At 38.0% G+C, this 17,251-nt stretch overlaps 1 protein-coding gene across 1 annotated transcript in view; it reads right to left on the bottom strand.

Moving 5' to 3' along the window:
- Positions 1-17,251, bottom strand: part of LOC126262367 (rho-associated protein kinase 2) — a 248,922-nt gene that overhangs the window by 196,729 nt on the left and 34,942 nt on the right. Inside the window, 7 exon segments of the mRNA XM_049958953.1 lie at positions 1,072-1,235; positions 8,592-8,683; positions 9,166-9,449; positions 9,838-9,922; positions 9,999-10,116; positions 10,192-10,327; positions 10,434-10,493. Coding sequence (XP_049814910.1) covers positions 1,072-1,235; positions 8,592-8,683; positions 9,166-9,449; positions 9,838-9,922; positions 9,999-10,116; positions 10,192-10,327; positions 10,434-10,493 — 939 coding nt within the window.

The raw sequence follows: 17,251 nt of genomic DNA, 5'->3' as shown, positions 1-17,251 counted from the left end.
AGCAGATGTTCAAAAACTTTCCACTTAAATTGCCACAGAAAATCCTTCATCAATTCAGCAGAATGCAGGCAAGCATGTCATGAAGAAGCACAAAGTCACTAGACAACAATTCATGATGTCTGCTTTGAATGGCATGGTGTAGTCTGGGAAGAGTCGGACAGTAGACCACTACGTTTATGGACTCCCCTCCTCTAGGTATAAAGTCAATGAGTAGGAAGCCATTTCAATCCCAGAACACTGTGGCTTTAACCTTTTTGGTACCCAGAATTTGTTCAGCTCTTTTTTCTTTCCTTTTGTTGGGGATTGTGAATTATGCCATTCAACTCACTGGCCCTTTCTTCCTGGACTTTTAGGCAAAACACAAGTTTCTTCACCAGTAAAACAGTAGTTCGAAAACTCCTAGCGATTATTGTTGTATCGAGAGAGAAATGTCAGTGCAGTTCTCATTTGTTTCTTGTGTTGATAAGTAAAAAGTATGAGAACCCACCTGGCATACACTTTTCAAAAGCACAAATCACTACTAACCACAAATAATGAACTGATCATGAAATTTCAGGCAATAACAAGCTCAATTCGTCAATAATGAAATGCCTGTCTTGTTTAACTTTTAACTCCCCCCCCCCCCCCCCCCCCTCAGTTTTTGATTCGAGTTTGTCAGTCACAACTGAAGATTCGACTGATCACTCATCATGAATAGTCATTAGCCCTGATCATTCATCATGAATAGTCATTAGTCCGCTACTGCCATTAAAAATGGTACACCGTTTTCCAACTATTCCTTCATTCATCACATTCCAAAAACTTCAGTTATATGTCTGATTAACTTTGATAGGGCGGATGTTTTTGCATTCAAAAACACTCTACGAAGCACACACTTCATGGGATCATTAATTTTCTCACACTTATTAACAGTAAAGGACCTGTTTACTATTAGCATCATACTGATAACAACGATGACATAGTGGCAAAGATGGAGGGATAACAGCGTAGCTTGTCAGATTGATACATTCTTTACTTCCTTTTTAGATTGACCCTTATAAAGTAAATGAAGCTTTTAATAAAATGTATTACTTACTGATAATCCCTTGAGTATGTGAAACCCACAAACGGCAAATGGTTTCCTGCAAAAGTTTTTGGCGTAGCGAAATTTTCTTCTGGACTTTCATCTTTATCTACATCATCAAAATTACTTGTATCATCATCACCCATTAGTTCTGGAACAACTGGTGGAACACCTGCAGAAATATTTAATAGCTACTTAAGTGAAGGAAAAACTGCATGTACAGCCATAAATATCAGCATTTTTGCTAAGCATATCTTTTTACAGTATTCTGTACAACATTTACTAATATCTTTATTAATGCCACCCAGAACTGTGATATCACTTACATGACCATGAAGTGGATAAGGAAAGTTAACTTTCAGACTCATTCTTTGTCAAAAAGGTGGAGGGCACTATTATAAAAATAACAACATGGCAATGACATGCTGAATCTTAGAATTTCTGTTGAAGAGGCATATTATATTTCTGTAAAGCACATATTGTAAGCAAGGCCAGCATTGCAGGGTGGGTGCTCAAAAAGTTTCCAGCAGAAATGTGAAACTTATCCTTGGTACGGACAGAAAATATAGATGCACATTGTCATGGACAAAGATTATGCTAAACCTTGCAAACAGTTTGCAATATCAGAGTTTTCTGTGAGAGTTGTGTTGATGATAGAATCCATCAATCTGAGTGCTAATTGTCAATAATTAGACTGCAGGCTTTGGTATACATGTTGGACAATTTAATTCAAATGGTTCAAATAGGACTTAACATCTGAGGTCATCAGTCCCCTAGATTAAGAATTACTTAAACCTAACTAACCTAAGGACATCATACACATCCATGCCCGAGACACGATTCGAACCTGCGACCGTAGCGGTTGCTCGGTTCCAGACCGAAGCGCCTAGCACCACTCGGCCACACTGGCCGGCGGATAATTTGATAAGTCTGAATAACAGACCTGCCATTCCTCTCTTTATCATGCACATTTGTACAGGGACTATTAATACCTCAATAATACTACCTAATGTTTCTTTTATTCTAATATCGATGATTAATGAAAACCACCACAGAGCTATTATATTACACTTTTTCTTCTTTCTTTCTTTTTTTCTTTTTTAAGATCATCACGTTGCTGAGCTTTGTCACTATATTGATGCAAATGGTCTTGTTGTGCCCTAACAAGGGCACCCCCCTCAGATTTAATTACAAGTTGGCACAGTGGATAGGCCTTGAAAAACCGAACACAGATCAATCGAGAAAACAGGAAGAAGTTGTGTGGAACTATGAAAAAAATAAGCAAAATATACAAACTGAGTAGTCCACGCGCAAGATAGGCAACGTCAAAGACACTGTAAACTCTGAAGCGCCGTGGTCCCGTGGTTAGCGTGAGCAGCTGCGAAACGAAAGGTCTTTGGTTCAAACCTCCCTCGAGTGAAAATTTTTTTATTTTCAGACTATTATCAAAGTTAAGGCACTCAAACATAATCAACTTCGCTCTCCAAAATTCCAGGACATGTTCAGATTTGCTTGGACACATGCAGGATTTGACGGTCTACACACGGAAAAATTTGAAAACGTTAAAAACATATGTTTTGACAGAGCACAGGGAAAACTGTGCGACTGTGAAACTGTTGCATTCATTTGTTGCAGTTCATGTGACAAATTCTTATGTTTTCATCACTTTTTGGGGAGTGATTATCACATCCACAAGAAAACCTAAATCGGCAAGGTAGAAGAATCTTTTTACCCATTCACCAAGTGTACAAGTTAGATGGGTCGACAACATATTCCTGTCAGGTGACGCACATGCCGTCACCAGTGTCGTATAGAATATATCAGACGTGTTGTCCTGTGGAGGAATCGGTTGGCCTATGACCTTGCGAGCAAATGATTTCAGTGCCCATTGGAGAGGCACGTCCTTTCGTCTACTAATCGCACGGTTTTGCGGTGCGGTCGCAAAACACAGACACTAAACTTATTACAGTGAACAGAGATGTCAATGAACGAACGGACGGATCATAACTTTGCGAAAATAAAGAAAGTAAAATTTTCACTCGATGGAAGACTTGAACCAAGGACCTCTCATTTGAGAGCTGCTCACGCTAACCACGGGACCACGGCGCTCCTGAGCTCACAATATCCTTATTGTTGCTTATGTTGCGCATGGACTACTCAGTTCGTATATTTTGCTTATTTTTTTCGTAGTTCCACACAACATCTTCCTGTTTTCTCGATTAATCTGTGTCCAGTTTTTCAAGGTCTATCCACTGTGCCAGCTTATAACAAAATCTGAGGGGGGTGCGATGGGGAGGTTCCCTTGTAAGAATGAAACCTGTTTAATAACAGAGTGACAACAGTTTTTGTTAATCAATTATATTAGTGTCAATCAGCTATGATGCTCAACATGGTGAGCATTATCTTCTTGATCATTACTGTAGACCCATAAACTATAAATAAGTTCTGATAAATATGAGCAGCTCTATATCCTTTTGCACATAAAAGTCAGTTTACAGCACACAATTAGCAACTAATATGAGCAATAATTTTCGAAGCCATCAATTGAGTACTGCACCAAAACAATGACTTCTGTTGCTTTGTATGAAATCACTACATTGTGTTGCCTTCACAAAACTTTGTTCTGAGCTGCCAACACTTAAATAAAGGCAGTGGTCCTTCCTTTTACAATATACATAATATTTTTTCTGTCCAAATAAGAAAATTATACTGCTACTTTCAGTGTCTCATTCTGTTGTGCAATTCCCTTATCATCATCTGATTTGATTCAACTACATTCCATTATCTTTGTTTTACTTTTGTTGATATCTACTTTGTAACTTCTTTTCAAAATTCTTTCCATTCTATTAATTGACCTTCCAAGTCCTTTGCCATCTCTGACAAAAATAGTGTATGAACAGCTTGATTTTTTTTTAATTTCTTCTCCCTGAACTTTTATACCTTTCCCAAATTTATTACTTTCCGTTACTGCTTAAAAAATATTTCCCATACTGCTGCAACCTCTGAAATCTTAACTTCGCAATATCATCTCCTTCCATGATTGAAATTGTGAACCACCTGGGCATGAAAGTCTTGGTCACCCCTGAGCTATGTCACTTCCCAGAAATGTCAGTCACTGTCCCTCTCCATAGGTAGACTCCTCCTGAAAGCCACCTGGTATCATGTGTCAGAACTGTTAATAGTGCACTATATGGTCCAATCCTTATCTGCATATTTCAGCCTTCTCCTTCAACTAAACTTTCATGTAATCCTCCTCTCCAAAATGTAGCTAACACTACATGTCTCCTACGAATCTCTTCATCTCCCAGCATATACATTTCTTAGGATGCAAGCCAAACAAGCTCAGTGGGGGATACAAACAATCTAACCTCAAACTCGAACCTTTAATCACATTGAACCCTGCCAAAGGAAGGTAGGCTGAATTCATGTTTACTGAAATAAGTATACAGAGTCAGAAGTGCTTAACTGGTGCTGTCTACAAGCCAAAACACAGCTCAATGACTGCCTTTCAGGGTCAATATGAACACACCATCATAATGGGAGACAAACACAGAATTGTTGACACACACTCCCTTCATAATAAATATAAGAAGGCTGTTTCCTTCCAACAACTTGCACATTCTTCCTTTATAGTCCCAACAACATACAGCACACAGTATGCAGATGTATCCATAACAAAACAAAGATTGACAAAGGAAGAGATATAGGTCAAACTTGAGCTCCAGGCTTTTCAGGATGTGACGTAATATTCCTGGTCTACTTCCCGCAGCCCCTGAAGTTCACATTACATCATGTAACTTGTAGGAACATCAAACATAAGGATCATGATGTTCCTGACAGAAAACTAGTAGCATCAAATAATCAGAGCCCATAGTTATTGGCAAAAATCCATCAACTCACTGTTCTCTACGACAAATATGCTCCTGTACGTACATTCTATGTAAGAAAAACTTCTGCTCCCTAGCTGACAACTAATTACATCAAATGACAGACAGCAACACTGCTGCTCATAGACATTTCAAGGCAAATCCAAAACCCGAATGTTACAACAAAAATGTAAAACTGCGAGACTGCGTAAAGCAATGAGTTTGCAATTTCAAAATCAGACAAATTCCTTAATATGTGTACAGCAATATAACACCCACAACTCTGCAGAAGAATCTCTGTAGCTTGGGTGTTGTGAAGGCAAAATCAGAAACTGCTTTCAGGCCTTAACTGATGGACCGAATGAATTTTTCTCAGCATCAGTCAGCCCCCTGCAGCAAAGGACTATCTCCCACAAGAAGTCCCAGACTAAATAACTAACCAAAAAATTTTCCACCTAAAACACATAACAATAAATACAAATAGAAAAGCAGTAATGAGAATTTATACTGTCGCGATAGGCAATGTTGGTATCAGGATAGTCGTAATCAAGAATGTTTCCAATAGCTTAGTGTTGTCTTAGCAGATGTATTTAATTTTTCTCTCATGACTGGAACATCTCCAACTCCATGGAAAGGTCTCATAGTCTGACCTATCTTAAGACCAAAACCTCACAGTAGCCTTGCAATTACCAACCAATCAACACATTACCCATCACATCCAAAGCTCAGGAATATATTTTAATAACTAAATCACAGAACACTTAGGCAAATTCAACTTATTACAATAAATATCAGTTTGCCTTTTGTAAATGTCATAGTACAAACACTGCATTACTGTGAATGATGACCACAACTCTCCCTCCTCTCCTCCCTGATCCACAGCCATCCAATGCTGCGTCTGTTGGCAGTCTAGTCCCTGAATGCTTCGCCAGAGAGCATTGTTCTCTCTCCCAGCCCACTCTCCCTTTACTGATATCCCTTCGCCTTCCCCTTCCCCGCCCCCTCTAATTTGCTACTTGTGTTCTACGTGGCATTTGCATTCCAGTCCAAGCTGCCAGTGATGGAGGTCATGTGTGCATGAGGTGTGCTTGCTTGTGTGAATGAATGTGTGTGTGTGTGTGTGTGTGTGTGTGTGTGTGTGTGTGTGTGTGTGTGAGAGAGAGAGAGAGAGAGAGAGAGAGAGAGAGAGAGAGAGAATTACAAATTGTAAATTACAGCCAATATTATCATAAGTGTTTCCAAATCTTCAAATCTCAGTTCTCAGGTAAGCCAGAGAGTATTGTTTCGACCTTTCTACACAAAGTGATCTTCCCCGAGATCGGCTTGTACCAGTTGTTCCATTCTTTTGTATATAGTTTGTGTTAATATTTTGCAACCACAACACATTAAACTGACAGTTCAGTACACAGCAGTCAGCATATGCCATATTTGGTATTCGTGTTCTCACATTTTTTCTTAAATTCTGGGGTGCTTTTCCTTCTCATATGTCCTGTAAACCAGATGGAACAGTTTTGTCGTGGCTGATTCTCTCAAGGATCATAATCATTCAGACGGAATGTTGTCTACCCAAAGTGTCTTGCCCCAACATATAACGTTTCAGATTTCTGAGAAATTATTCTTGCAGTATCTCAGTACACATCACACTTTCATCCACTTCCTCTTCTCTTTCCATAATAACGGTATGATTTACTTTTCATTGAACAGCCCCTCTACATACCTCTTCCACTTCCCAGTTTCTGCTTCTCTACTTAGAATAGACTTGCCACTCGAGCTCTTAGTGCACGTTTAACTGCTTCTCTCTTCTCCAAGGGTTTCTTTAATTTTTCTAAACACAATCACCTACCTTTCCTACAGTCATTCATATCTAAAAATCTTTGCATTCGTTCTGTAGCTATTTCTATATTCCCATCTTGCACTTCCTGTCAATGGCACTTTCTGGAGATTTATATTTAATTTTGGGTGTTTCATTTGTTGCATTTTTTCCTTTTTTTATTCACCAGTCACATTTCATATCTTCTAAATAATCCAAGGATTTCTGCTGAACATTGTCTTTTGCTCAGTTTCTTCTCTAGTGCCTTCACCTCAAAGTTACTCATTCCACTAGCATTGAATTCCTCTCCCCTTCTTCTATTAGTCAATCCCTATGCTCTCTTTGAAGCTGTCAACCATTTTGGTTGTTTCAAATTATCTAGGACTAACCACCTTCATTACCTACCTTCCTGAAATTTCTTCAGCTTTAGTATACATGTTATAACCAATAAATTATAGGCACAGTGCAAACGCATCTCTGGAAATGTTTTTCAGTTTTCAACCTACATGTATATAAATTTTTGTCTTATCATTATATAATCCATTTGAAACCTTCTTGACTTCAAGTCTCTTGTCATGTATGCAACATACTTCTACTATTCTTAAACCAAGTGTTTGCAAAGGTAATTCATACTCTGTGCAAGATACTATCAGGCAGGTTTTCTTTTTGTCCGTTTCTCCCAGTCCGTATCCTCCCATCCTTTCTTGATATGGAAGTCAAACCTCCATCAGAATTAAATTTTTGTCTCTTTGTCAAACATTTTCTCTCTCTTAACAAACATCCTTTCTCTCAAAACCGTCATCATCTCCATGTGTGCTTGCAATAACATGAGGATCATGTCTTTGTGTCCAACTTGACTATGCTGTTCATGATAGTTCACCCAATTTCCTCTTTTCTTGTTCATTATTTGCACTGCTCCATGCATTGCACCTACTGAATTTTGGGTTCATAACCATGTACTCGCACGACTGGAAAGCCTGTTCTGCCTGCTGCTCTACGTCAATAATTTCCACAACATCGAACTTCAATCTATCCAATTTTCTTTTCAAGTTTTTCATTTTATCTAACTTACCTAACAATTAAGGAAGCCAAATACTACACTCCCAAATTTAAAATGCCAGTTTATTTTTCTTTTATATCTAATGACACCATGCAGATTAATTCCCACTCAGAGATCTAAAAGTGGGAATATTTAAACTCTACAATATTTTACCTAGAAAGACGCCATCATCATTAAACCAAATAGTACCATTCCATGTCTTCACGAAATATAGCAACTACAGTTTCTCCTTAATTTCAGTCATACTGCAGTACCAACAAACCAAGCCTCTGTTAACAAACATTACAGACCAGAACAGTCAATCATCGTGACTGTTTCCTTTGTAATCTGAACCATACATTAGTCTGGTCTCTCTAAAGACACCCCTCCAGTTAGCTGCAGTCTAGATACCTTTCCAGTTCGCTGCAGCTATGGGTCAATTATCTGTATTTTTGCAATACACAAGCCACCCCATCTCATCTAGACCCATGGTTCATGGGGACAATTCCCATCAGCCACTAAGAATATCTGAACACATCAAGAAACTAGCTCACCTCTACCAGTTTAGAGGGTCTTTCCCAAATATGGAATTTTGGTATTCAAGTTTTATCTTACTGCTTAGGCTTAGCTATTTACCTTCAAGAGGCAATATAATTCTTTCCAAGAAGGTACTTCAGGTAGATCTTCCTGAAGAAACTATTCCTTATTTCTTGTCACATTTAGCAACTTTATCTCACCATTTTTCAAATACAATCCCACAGAAAGAGTACTACAGATATGTGCCAAGATCAACTATACTATAAATAAACTTACAGTCTCGTAAATTATCAAATGTCCACTGGTCATTCTGGAAGAATGGATGAGATTTTATTTCTTCAACTCCATTTCTTCCTAGGCGCCTTGTTCTGAAAGAGTGAACAGTGCAATCCATAATACAGAAGGGATAAAACACAGTAGGTTATCTACCTTACATATATTTAAGAAAAAGAGGAGGTATAACATATTGATTTCCTCTAATAAAACTGTTTTTGTTATCGTTCCATAAAATTTTGGGCATGCAGTTGTATAAATTCAGCTTCTTCTTCTAATATTTTGGCTGAATACTGTCCAGCCATTTTCATGGCACGTATATGTTACACCTCTTTGCCACCTATCAACGTCTCTGGCGCCTTGTGTACCTTTCGCCGCATACGCAGTGGTTTGGTCCTCGAGTTTAAAAGGATGGAGCAAGTGCTGGAGCATTAGTCACCTTGGCTCACTCTGAAGATGGCTGGATGGTATTCAGCCGAAATATTAGAAGAAGAAGTTGAATTTATGCGGCTGCATGCCTGAAATTTTATGGAACAGTCTTTATGCCGCGAAAACATTAAAATTTTTTTGTTATTACCTGTCTGTGAGAAAGCCACAAATTAAGGCTTTAGCATCTTGACTAATTTCTACATCTGTTGGAAAATGAAGTGAATTGCGATGATCCATGATCTTGCTGTATGTACCAACAAGGCTATCGGCATAAAATGGAGTGTCTCCAACTAACATTTCATAAAGGAAGACACCCACACTCCACCAATCACACTCACGACCATATACACCTTCTCCACCTTGGGACTGTAGCACCTCTGGTGATATGTAATCAGGAGTACCTACTGCTGTATCTGACCGCACTAGACCATCCTGTGAACAGAAATTATGAGTGGCTGGTCTGGAACTGTAGTCTCAAAATGTACATACCAAAAATTTATTACAGTAATAACCAGTAACATTTCTGGGATATATTATGTCATTTCTTTACTTCACAACAGTAGAAAAAGACTTCACATCAGGGGAAAAAAGAGCACTGATACATGGCCTTCAATTAATCAATTTTTGAAGCATTTTAATATTAGCACTGGCACATTGACTTCAATCAATCAATTTTGAAGCATTTTAAAATTCTTCTGCAATAATGTTAATTAATGTCCACTGGTGGTGTTAATGTCGAACTGATTTGAAATAACAATCCACTGGCATAAAGTATTCATAAGAACAGTTATTTTTACATGTGTATTAATTATCTGCTTACATCATCCATCCTCATGCAAGTACCAAAATCTGCTAACTTGAGGTGACCATGCTTGTCCAGAAGCATATTATCTGGTTTCACATCTCTGAAAACAAAGGATATTTCAGAATGTATTTCTGAATAAATGACTACTACACAAAAATATTTCAAAGAACACTCACCTATGAACAAAACCCATTGAGTGAATGGCATCTAAAGCTAAAACAACTTCAGCACAATAAAATTTTGCCCATTTTTCAGGCACATCATAGTTGGACATAAGGTTAACAAGATCACCACCTGTAAACCAATAATCAAAATTAGCAGTTATCTCTTGAATTTAGTACATAATGTGAGGTTTGCTGCATGACATACCAGGCATGTAATCCATAACCATGTACAGATATTTAGCATCTTGAAATGCAAAATGCAGCTGCACTATCCATTCGGAGTTAGCATGGGCCATTATATCGCGTTCTTCCCAGAAGAATGCCGAGTCTGACCGTTTAATCTATAAATGGTTAAGAAAAGTACTGCTTTAATATTTATACTGTATTAAAAACAATCTTAAGACAGATTCAGTGTAACACGAGAATGCAGTATCTTTGATAACATACCATTTCAAACTTGCTTAATAGCTTCATTGCATACACTTTTTGAGTAGATCTATGCCGTACCTGCAACAATATCAAATCAGTGTTATTATTACATTTATAAAACAGTAATACTGTAAAAGTGACCGCCTTTAAGAAAAAGTTGGCCTACAGCATTCAGAACATATTACAATAGAAAGATTACACGTTCATCTGAAACACAGAATAACAGGAAAGGGGAATGGATGACGCGTTTGTTAGTGGGTTTCTTAGAAAACAGAATGTGTCTGTTAGGAAACCACTTAAAAGGTTTAGTAAAAAATATTTTTGGAGGGAAGGAGAAGGATCAGGATTTAATGCCTTATTGACAAAGTGGTCACTAGAGATGGAGACTATCTGAGGGTACAGCTCCAATGTTCAGATAAAATGGAACAGTAAGTGCCTATATTGGCACTACTGGCACCTGCCATGCACTACACACACATATAACAGGCAGGACAATTCAACTAACTTTTCACTGAGAGAAAAGTGTGTGTTCATTACTCATGATTTTGGGATGTAATCGGAAAAAAAGGGATATATCAAAAACCATCTATTGACTGTACAGTATTATTATTTCTTTACTTTCTCAGACGTTAAGTCTGGTTAAGAATGGAAAATGACGCGGACCTTGATCAAGCGTCACTTCCTATTAACTGTACGGTATGTGTTACATTGCATTTAGGAACTTTCGGGTAATTGAACATGTATCAATAATTACGGATTTCTGTAGTAGTATATATATGTTTGGATGTAGCTGTATTGCATTGATGTACTGGTGGATATTGTGTGGTATGACTCCTGTAGTTGATAGTATAATTGGTATGATGTCAACTTTATCCTGATGCCACATGTCTTTGACTTCCTCACCCAGTTGGATGTATTTTTCAATTTTTTCTCCTGTTTTCTTTTGTATATTTGTTGTATTGGGTATGGATATTTCGATTAGTTGTGTTAATTTCTTCTTTTTATTGGTGAGTATGATGTCAGGTTTGTTATGTGGTGTTGTTTTATCTGTTATAATGGTTCTGTTCCAGTATAATTTGTATTCATCATTCTCCAGTACATTTTGTGGTGCGTACTTGTATGTGGGAACGTGTTGTTTTATAAGTTTATGTTGTAAGGCAAGCTGTTGATGTATTATTTTTGCTACATTGTCATGTCTTCTGGGGTAGTCTGTATTTGCTAGTATTGTACATCCGCTTGTGATGTGATCTACTGTTTCTATTTGTTGTTTACAAACTCTGCATTTATCTGTTGTGGTATTAGGATCTTTAATAATATGCTTGCTGTAATACCTGGTGTTTATTGTTTGATCCTGTATTGCAATCATGAATCCTTCTGTCTCACTGTATATATTGCCTTTTCTTAGCCATATGTTGGATGCGTCTTGATCGATGTGTGGCTGTGTTAGATGATACGGGTGCTTGCCATGAAGTGTTTTCTTTTTCCAATTTACTTTCTTCGTATCTGTTGATGTTATGTGATCTAAAGGGTTGTAGAAGTGGTTATGAAATTGCAGTGGTGTAGCCGATGTATTTATATGAGTGATTGCCTTGTGTATTTTGCTAGTTTCTGCTCGTTCTACAAAGAATTTTCTTAAATTGTCTACCTGTCCATAATGTAGGTTTTTTATGTCGATAAATCCCCTTCCTCCTTCCTTTCTGCTTAATGTGAATCTTTCTGTTGCTGAATGTATGTGATGTATTCTATGTTTGTGGCACTGTGATCGTGTAAGTGTATTGAGTGCTTCTAGGTCTGTGTTACTCCATTTCACTACTCCAAATGAGTAGGTCAATATTGGTATGGCATAAGTATTTATAGCTTTTGTCTTGTTTCTTGCTGTCAATTCTGTTTTCAGTATTTTTGTTAGTCTTTGTCTACATTTTATTATTTGTATTATCTATTTCTATTTTTTGTCTGTATCCTAGATATTTATAGGCATCCGTTTTTTCCATCGCTTCTATGCAGTCGCTGTGGTTATCCAATATGTAATCTTCTTGTTTAGTGTGTTTTCCCTTGACTATGCTATTTTTCTTACATTTGTCTGTTCCAAAAGCCATACTTATATCATTGCTGAATACTTCTGTTATCTTTAGTAATTGGTTGAGTTGTTGATTTGTTGCTGCGAGTAGTTTTAGATCATCCATGTATAGCAAATGTGTGATTTTTGTGTGGGTATGTTCCAGTAATATTGTATCCATAATTTGTATTATTTAGCATGTTGGTTAGTGGGTTCAGAGCAAGGCAGAACCAGAAAGGACTTAATGAGTCTCCTTGGTATATTCCACGCTTAATCTGTATTGGCTGTGATGTGATATTATTTGAATTTGTTTGGATATTAACTGTGGTTTTCCAATTTTTCATTACTATGTTTAGGAACTGTATCAATTTAGGATCTACTTTGTATATTTCCAATATTTGTAGTAACCATGAGTGGGGTACACTATCAAAAGCTTTTTGGTAATCAATGTATGCGTAGTGTAGCGACCTTTGTTTAGTTTTAGCTTGATATGTCACCTCTGCATCTATTATCAGTTGCTCTTTACATCCTCGTGCTCCTTTGCAACAGCCTTTTTGTTCTTCATTTATAATTTTGTTCTGTGTTGTATGTGTCATTAATTTCTGTTTAATGACTGAAGTTAATATTTTGTATATTGTTGGTAGGCATGTTATGGGGCGATATTTAGCTGGGTTCGCTGTGTCTGCTTGATCTTTAGGTTTCAGATAAGTTATTCCTTGTGTAAGTGTATCAGGGAATGTGTATGGGTCTGCAATGTAACTGTTAAATAATTTAGTTAGATGTGAATGTGTTGAGGTGAACTTCTTCAGCCAGAAATTTGCTATTTTATCATTTCCAGGGGCTTTCCAATTGTGAGTAGAATTAATTGCTTGGGTGACTTCATGTTGCAAAATTATCACTTCAGGCATTTGTGGTATCATCTTGTATGTGTCTGTTTCTGCTTGTATCCACTGTGCATGCCTGTTATGTTGTACCGGGTTTGACCATATGTTGCTCCAGAAGTGTTCCATGTCTGTTATGTTTGGTGGATTGTTTATTTTAATGTGTGTGTTATCTATTGTCTGGTAAAATTTCTTTTGGTTTGTGTTGAATGTTTGGTTTTGTTTCCTTCTATTTTCACTTTTTTTGTATCTTCTGAGTCGTTTGGCTAATGCTTGTAATTTCTGCTTCTTTTCGTCTAATTGCTCTGTCGCTTCTTGTTGTGAGATTTTACCTAACCTTCTTCGTTTTTTTTTTTTTTCCCCCTGAGATTTCATTTCTTATAAATTGTATTAGCTGTCCGATGTCTTTTCTCAGTTTTTCTATTTTGATCTGTAGCCTGTGTTGCCATGCTGGTTTTGTGGGTTTCTTCTGTGTGTTGGTTGGTTCTGATCTCTGCCTAGTGTGTATATTTAGTGTAGTGAGTGCTCCTAAATAAACCAGTAGTTGTAACTCTTCCATAGTTGTGTTTTCATTTATTTTGTTGTGTATGATTGTGTTGATAGTTTTTATTGTTGTTTCGAATTGCGGGTTATTTGGTGGTCTATGCAAGAATGGTCTAATGCCTGTATTTGTGTCTTTGTATTCTATATATGTTAGCTGAAATTTTTCTTCTATATCTAACATCTGTGTCACTTCGTGTTCTATTTGTGCTTGTTCTGGTGGCTGTCTTAAGATTTCGTTTTCCTCTGATTGTTTAATTGGTGCGTGTTGTTCTTTGTTTGTTTGCTCTGGGATGTTTGAGTCCATTACTGTATTTTCTTCTTCTTCTGATTGCACATTATTTTGTTCCAGTATTTGTTGTACTTGTTGTTTGATGTTTTCTAATTCTGACTGGGGTATCCTGTTATTTTTGATTATTACACGGATCTGATCAGCTAGTCGTTGTTGTGTTAAAAATTTTAATTCTGGGTATCTGGTAATAAATGTTGTGTATACTTGTGATCTGTATCCAGTTGTGTTGGTTCCTAGGTTTGTTGCTTGGTAATAACAGAACATGAGGTGTCGATTAACTTCATCTGACCATCTCATCCTCTGTCTTTGTTTTCCTTCTAGGGTGGTTGCAGGAAGCATATCCTGCAAAACACCTCTATTTGGATTTAAATCATTTTCCAGTTGGCTAGCAGTATCGTTACCATTGTGGGCGGGCATAGGGGTCAAGCGTCATCCCCGACCATGACGGCGCTTGTCCGAGGCTTCTTTAGTTCTGGCCTGAACCAACTAATCACACTAAAAGGGGGGGGGGGGGGGGGTTAGCCCTATTAGTGGTTTGTTCTTTTCGTCGCCTTTTACGACTGGCAGAACATACCGGAGGCCTATTCTTTTCCTGGGCCTCCACGGGGTTCATTATTATTATTATTATTATTATTATTATTACACAGCAATAAAAAACTATGTCAGCACAATGACGTTGATTTACAAATATTTTGTTAATTTTCGCAATGTTCTCGTCAATATGTAAGTTTCAAAAATTTTTGTCTTTTCCACATCATCAGAAAATTTCACTCTTGAATGAAATTTTCACTCTGCAGCGAAGTGTGTGCTGTTATGAAACTTCCTGGCAGATTAAAACTGTATGCCAGACCAAGACTCGAGTTCGGGTTTGGCACACAGTTTTAATCTGCCAGGAAGTTTCAATTTCATTATTGGTCATCTACATCCATACTCCGCAAGCCACCTGACGGTGTGTGGCAGAGGGTACATTGAGTACCTCTATCGGTTCTCCCTTCTATTCCAGCCTCGTATTGTTCGTGGAAAGAAAGATTGTCGGTATGCCTCTGTGTGGGCTCTAATCTCTCTGATTTTATCCTCATGGTCTCTTCGCGAGATATATGTAGGAGAGAGCAATATACTGCTTGACTCCTCGGTGAAGGTATGATCTCAAAACTTCAACAAAAGCCCGTACCGAGCTACTGAGCATCTCTCCTGAAGAGTCTTCCACTGGAGTTTATCTATCATCTCCGTAACGCTTTCGCAATTACTACATGATCCTGTAACGAAGCGCGCTGCTCTCCGTTGGATCTTCTCTCTCTCTTCTATCAACCCTATCTGGCACGGATCCCACACTGGTGAGCAATATTCAAGCAGTGGGCGAACGAGTGTAGTGTTACCTACTTACTTTGTTTTCCGATTGCATTTCCTTAAGATTCTTCCAACGAATCTCAGTCTGGCATCTGCTTTATCAACGATCAACTTCATATGACCATTCCATTTTAAATCACTCTTAATGCCTACTCCCAGATAATTTATGGAATTAACTGCTTCCAGTTGCTTACCTGCTATATTGTAGCTAAACGATAAAGGATCCTTCTTTCTATGTATTCGCAGCACATTACACTTGTCTACATTGAGATTCAATTGCCATTCCCTGCACCATGCGTCAATTCGTTGCAGATCCTCCTGCATTTCAGTACAATTTTCCATTGTTACAACCTCTCGATATACTACAGCATCATCCGCAAAAAGCCTCAGCGAACTTCCGATGTTATCCACAAGGTCATTTATGTATATTGTGAATAGCAACGGTCCTAAGACACTTCCCTGCGGCACACCTGAAATCACTCTTACTTCGGAAGACTTCTCTCCATTGAGAATGACATGCTGCATTCTGTTATCTAGGAACTCTTCAATCCAATCACACAAATGGTCTGATAGTCCATATGCTCTTTGTTCATTAAACGACTGTGGGGAACTGTATCGAATGCTTTGCGAAAGTCAAGAAACACGGCATCTACCTGGGAACCCGTGTCTATGGCCCTCTGAGTCTCGTGGATGAATAGCGCAAGCTGAGTTTCACACGATCGTATTTTTCAAAACCCATGCTGATTCCTACAGTGTAGATTTCTAGTCTCCAGAAAAGTCATTATACTCTAACATAATACGTGTTCCAAAATTCTACAACTGATCGACGATAGAGATATAGGTCTACAGTTCTGCACATCTGTTCGACGTCCTGTCTTGAAAACAGGAATGACCTTTGCCCTTTTCCTACCCTTTGGAATGCTACACTCTTCTAGGGATCTACGGTACCCCGCTGCAAGAAGGGGGGCAAGTTCCTTCGTGTACTCTGTGTAAAATCGAACTGGTATCCCATCACGTCCAGCGGCCTTTCCTCTTTTGAGCGATTTTAATTGTTTTTCTATCCCTCTGTCATCTATTTCGATATCTACCATTTTGTCATCTGTGCGACAATCTAGAGAAGGAACTACAGTGCAGTCTTCCTCTGTGAAACAGCTTTGGAAAAAGACATTTAGTCTGTCATCCTCTGTTTCAGTACCATTTTGGTCACAGAGTGTCTGGACATTTTGCTTTGATCCACCTACCGCTTTGACATAAGACCGAAATTTCTTAGGATTTTCTGCCAAGTCAGTACATAAAACTTTACTTTCGAATTCACTGAACGCCTCTCGCATAGCCCTCCTCACACTACATTCCTACTTCACGTCATTTTTGTTTGTCTGCAAGGCTTTGGCTGTGTTTATGTTTGATGGTCTTCTTCTTTCTATGGGCACTTCAATCAAAATATTGATCAACTAGTTTTCTTCTTTCTTATGTATCACAAATCAAAAACATTTGCTGGCTTTCAGTCTACTTTTCCGGTTAGTTTTGAAAACCTGCCTCAGCCTACCACATAAAGCCTTTCTTTCCTGAACAACAGGTCCCCTTTATTTTATGGATTATTGTTCCACTCTGAATCTCAAGTTCTGTGTACAATACATCTGAATTTATCACTATTCCCAACCGCGATTCTGGAATACCAACTTTCTGCAGTTCTTCTGTGCATTGTTGAAAGCATTGAAGG

The sequence above is a fragment of the Schistocerca nitens genome, chromosome 6 (genome assembly GCF_023898315.1).
Source record: "Schistocerca nitens isolate TAMUIC-IGC-003100 chromosome 6, iqSchNite1.1, whole genome shotgun sequence".
NCBI classification, from domain to species: Eukaryota; Metazoa; Arthropoda; class Insecta; order Orthoptera; family Acrididae; genus Schistocerca; species Schistocerca nitens.
This window is presented reverse-complemented; position numbering and strand designations above follow the sequence as displayed.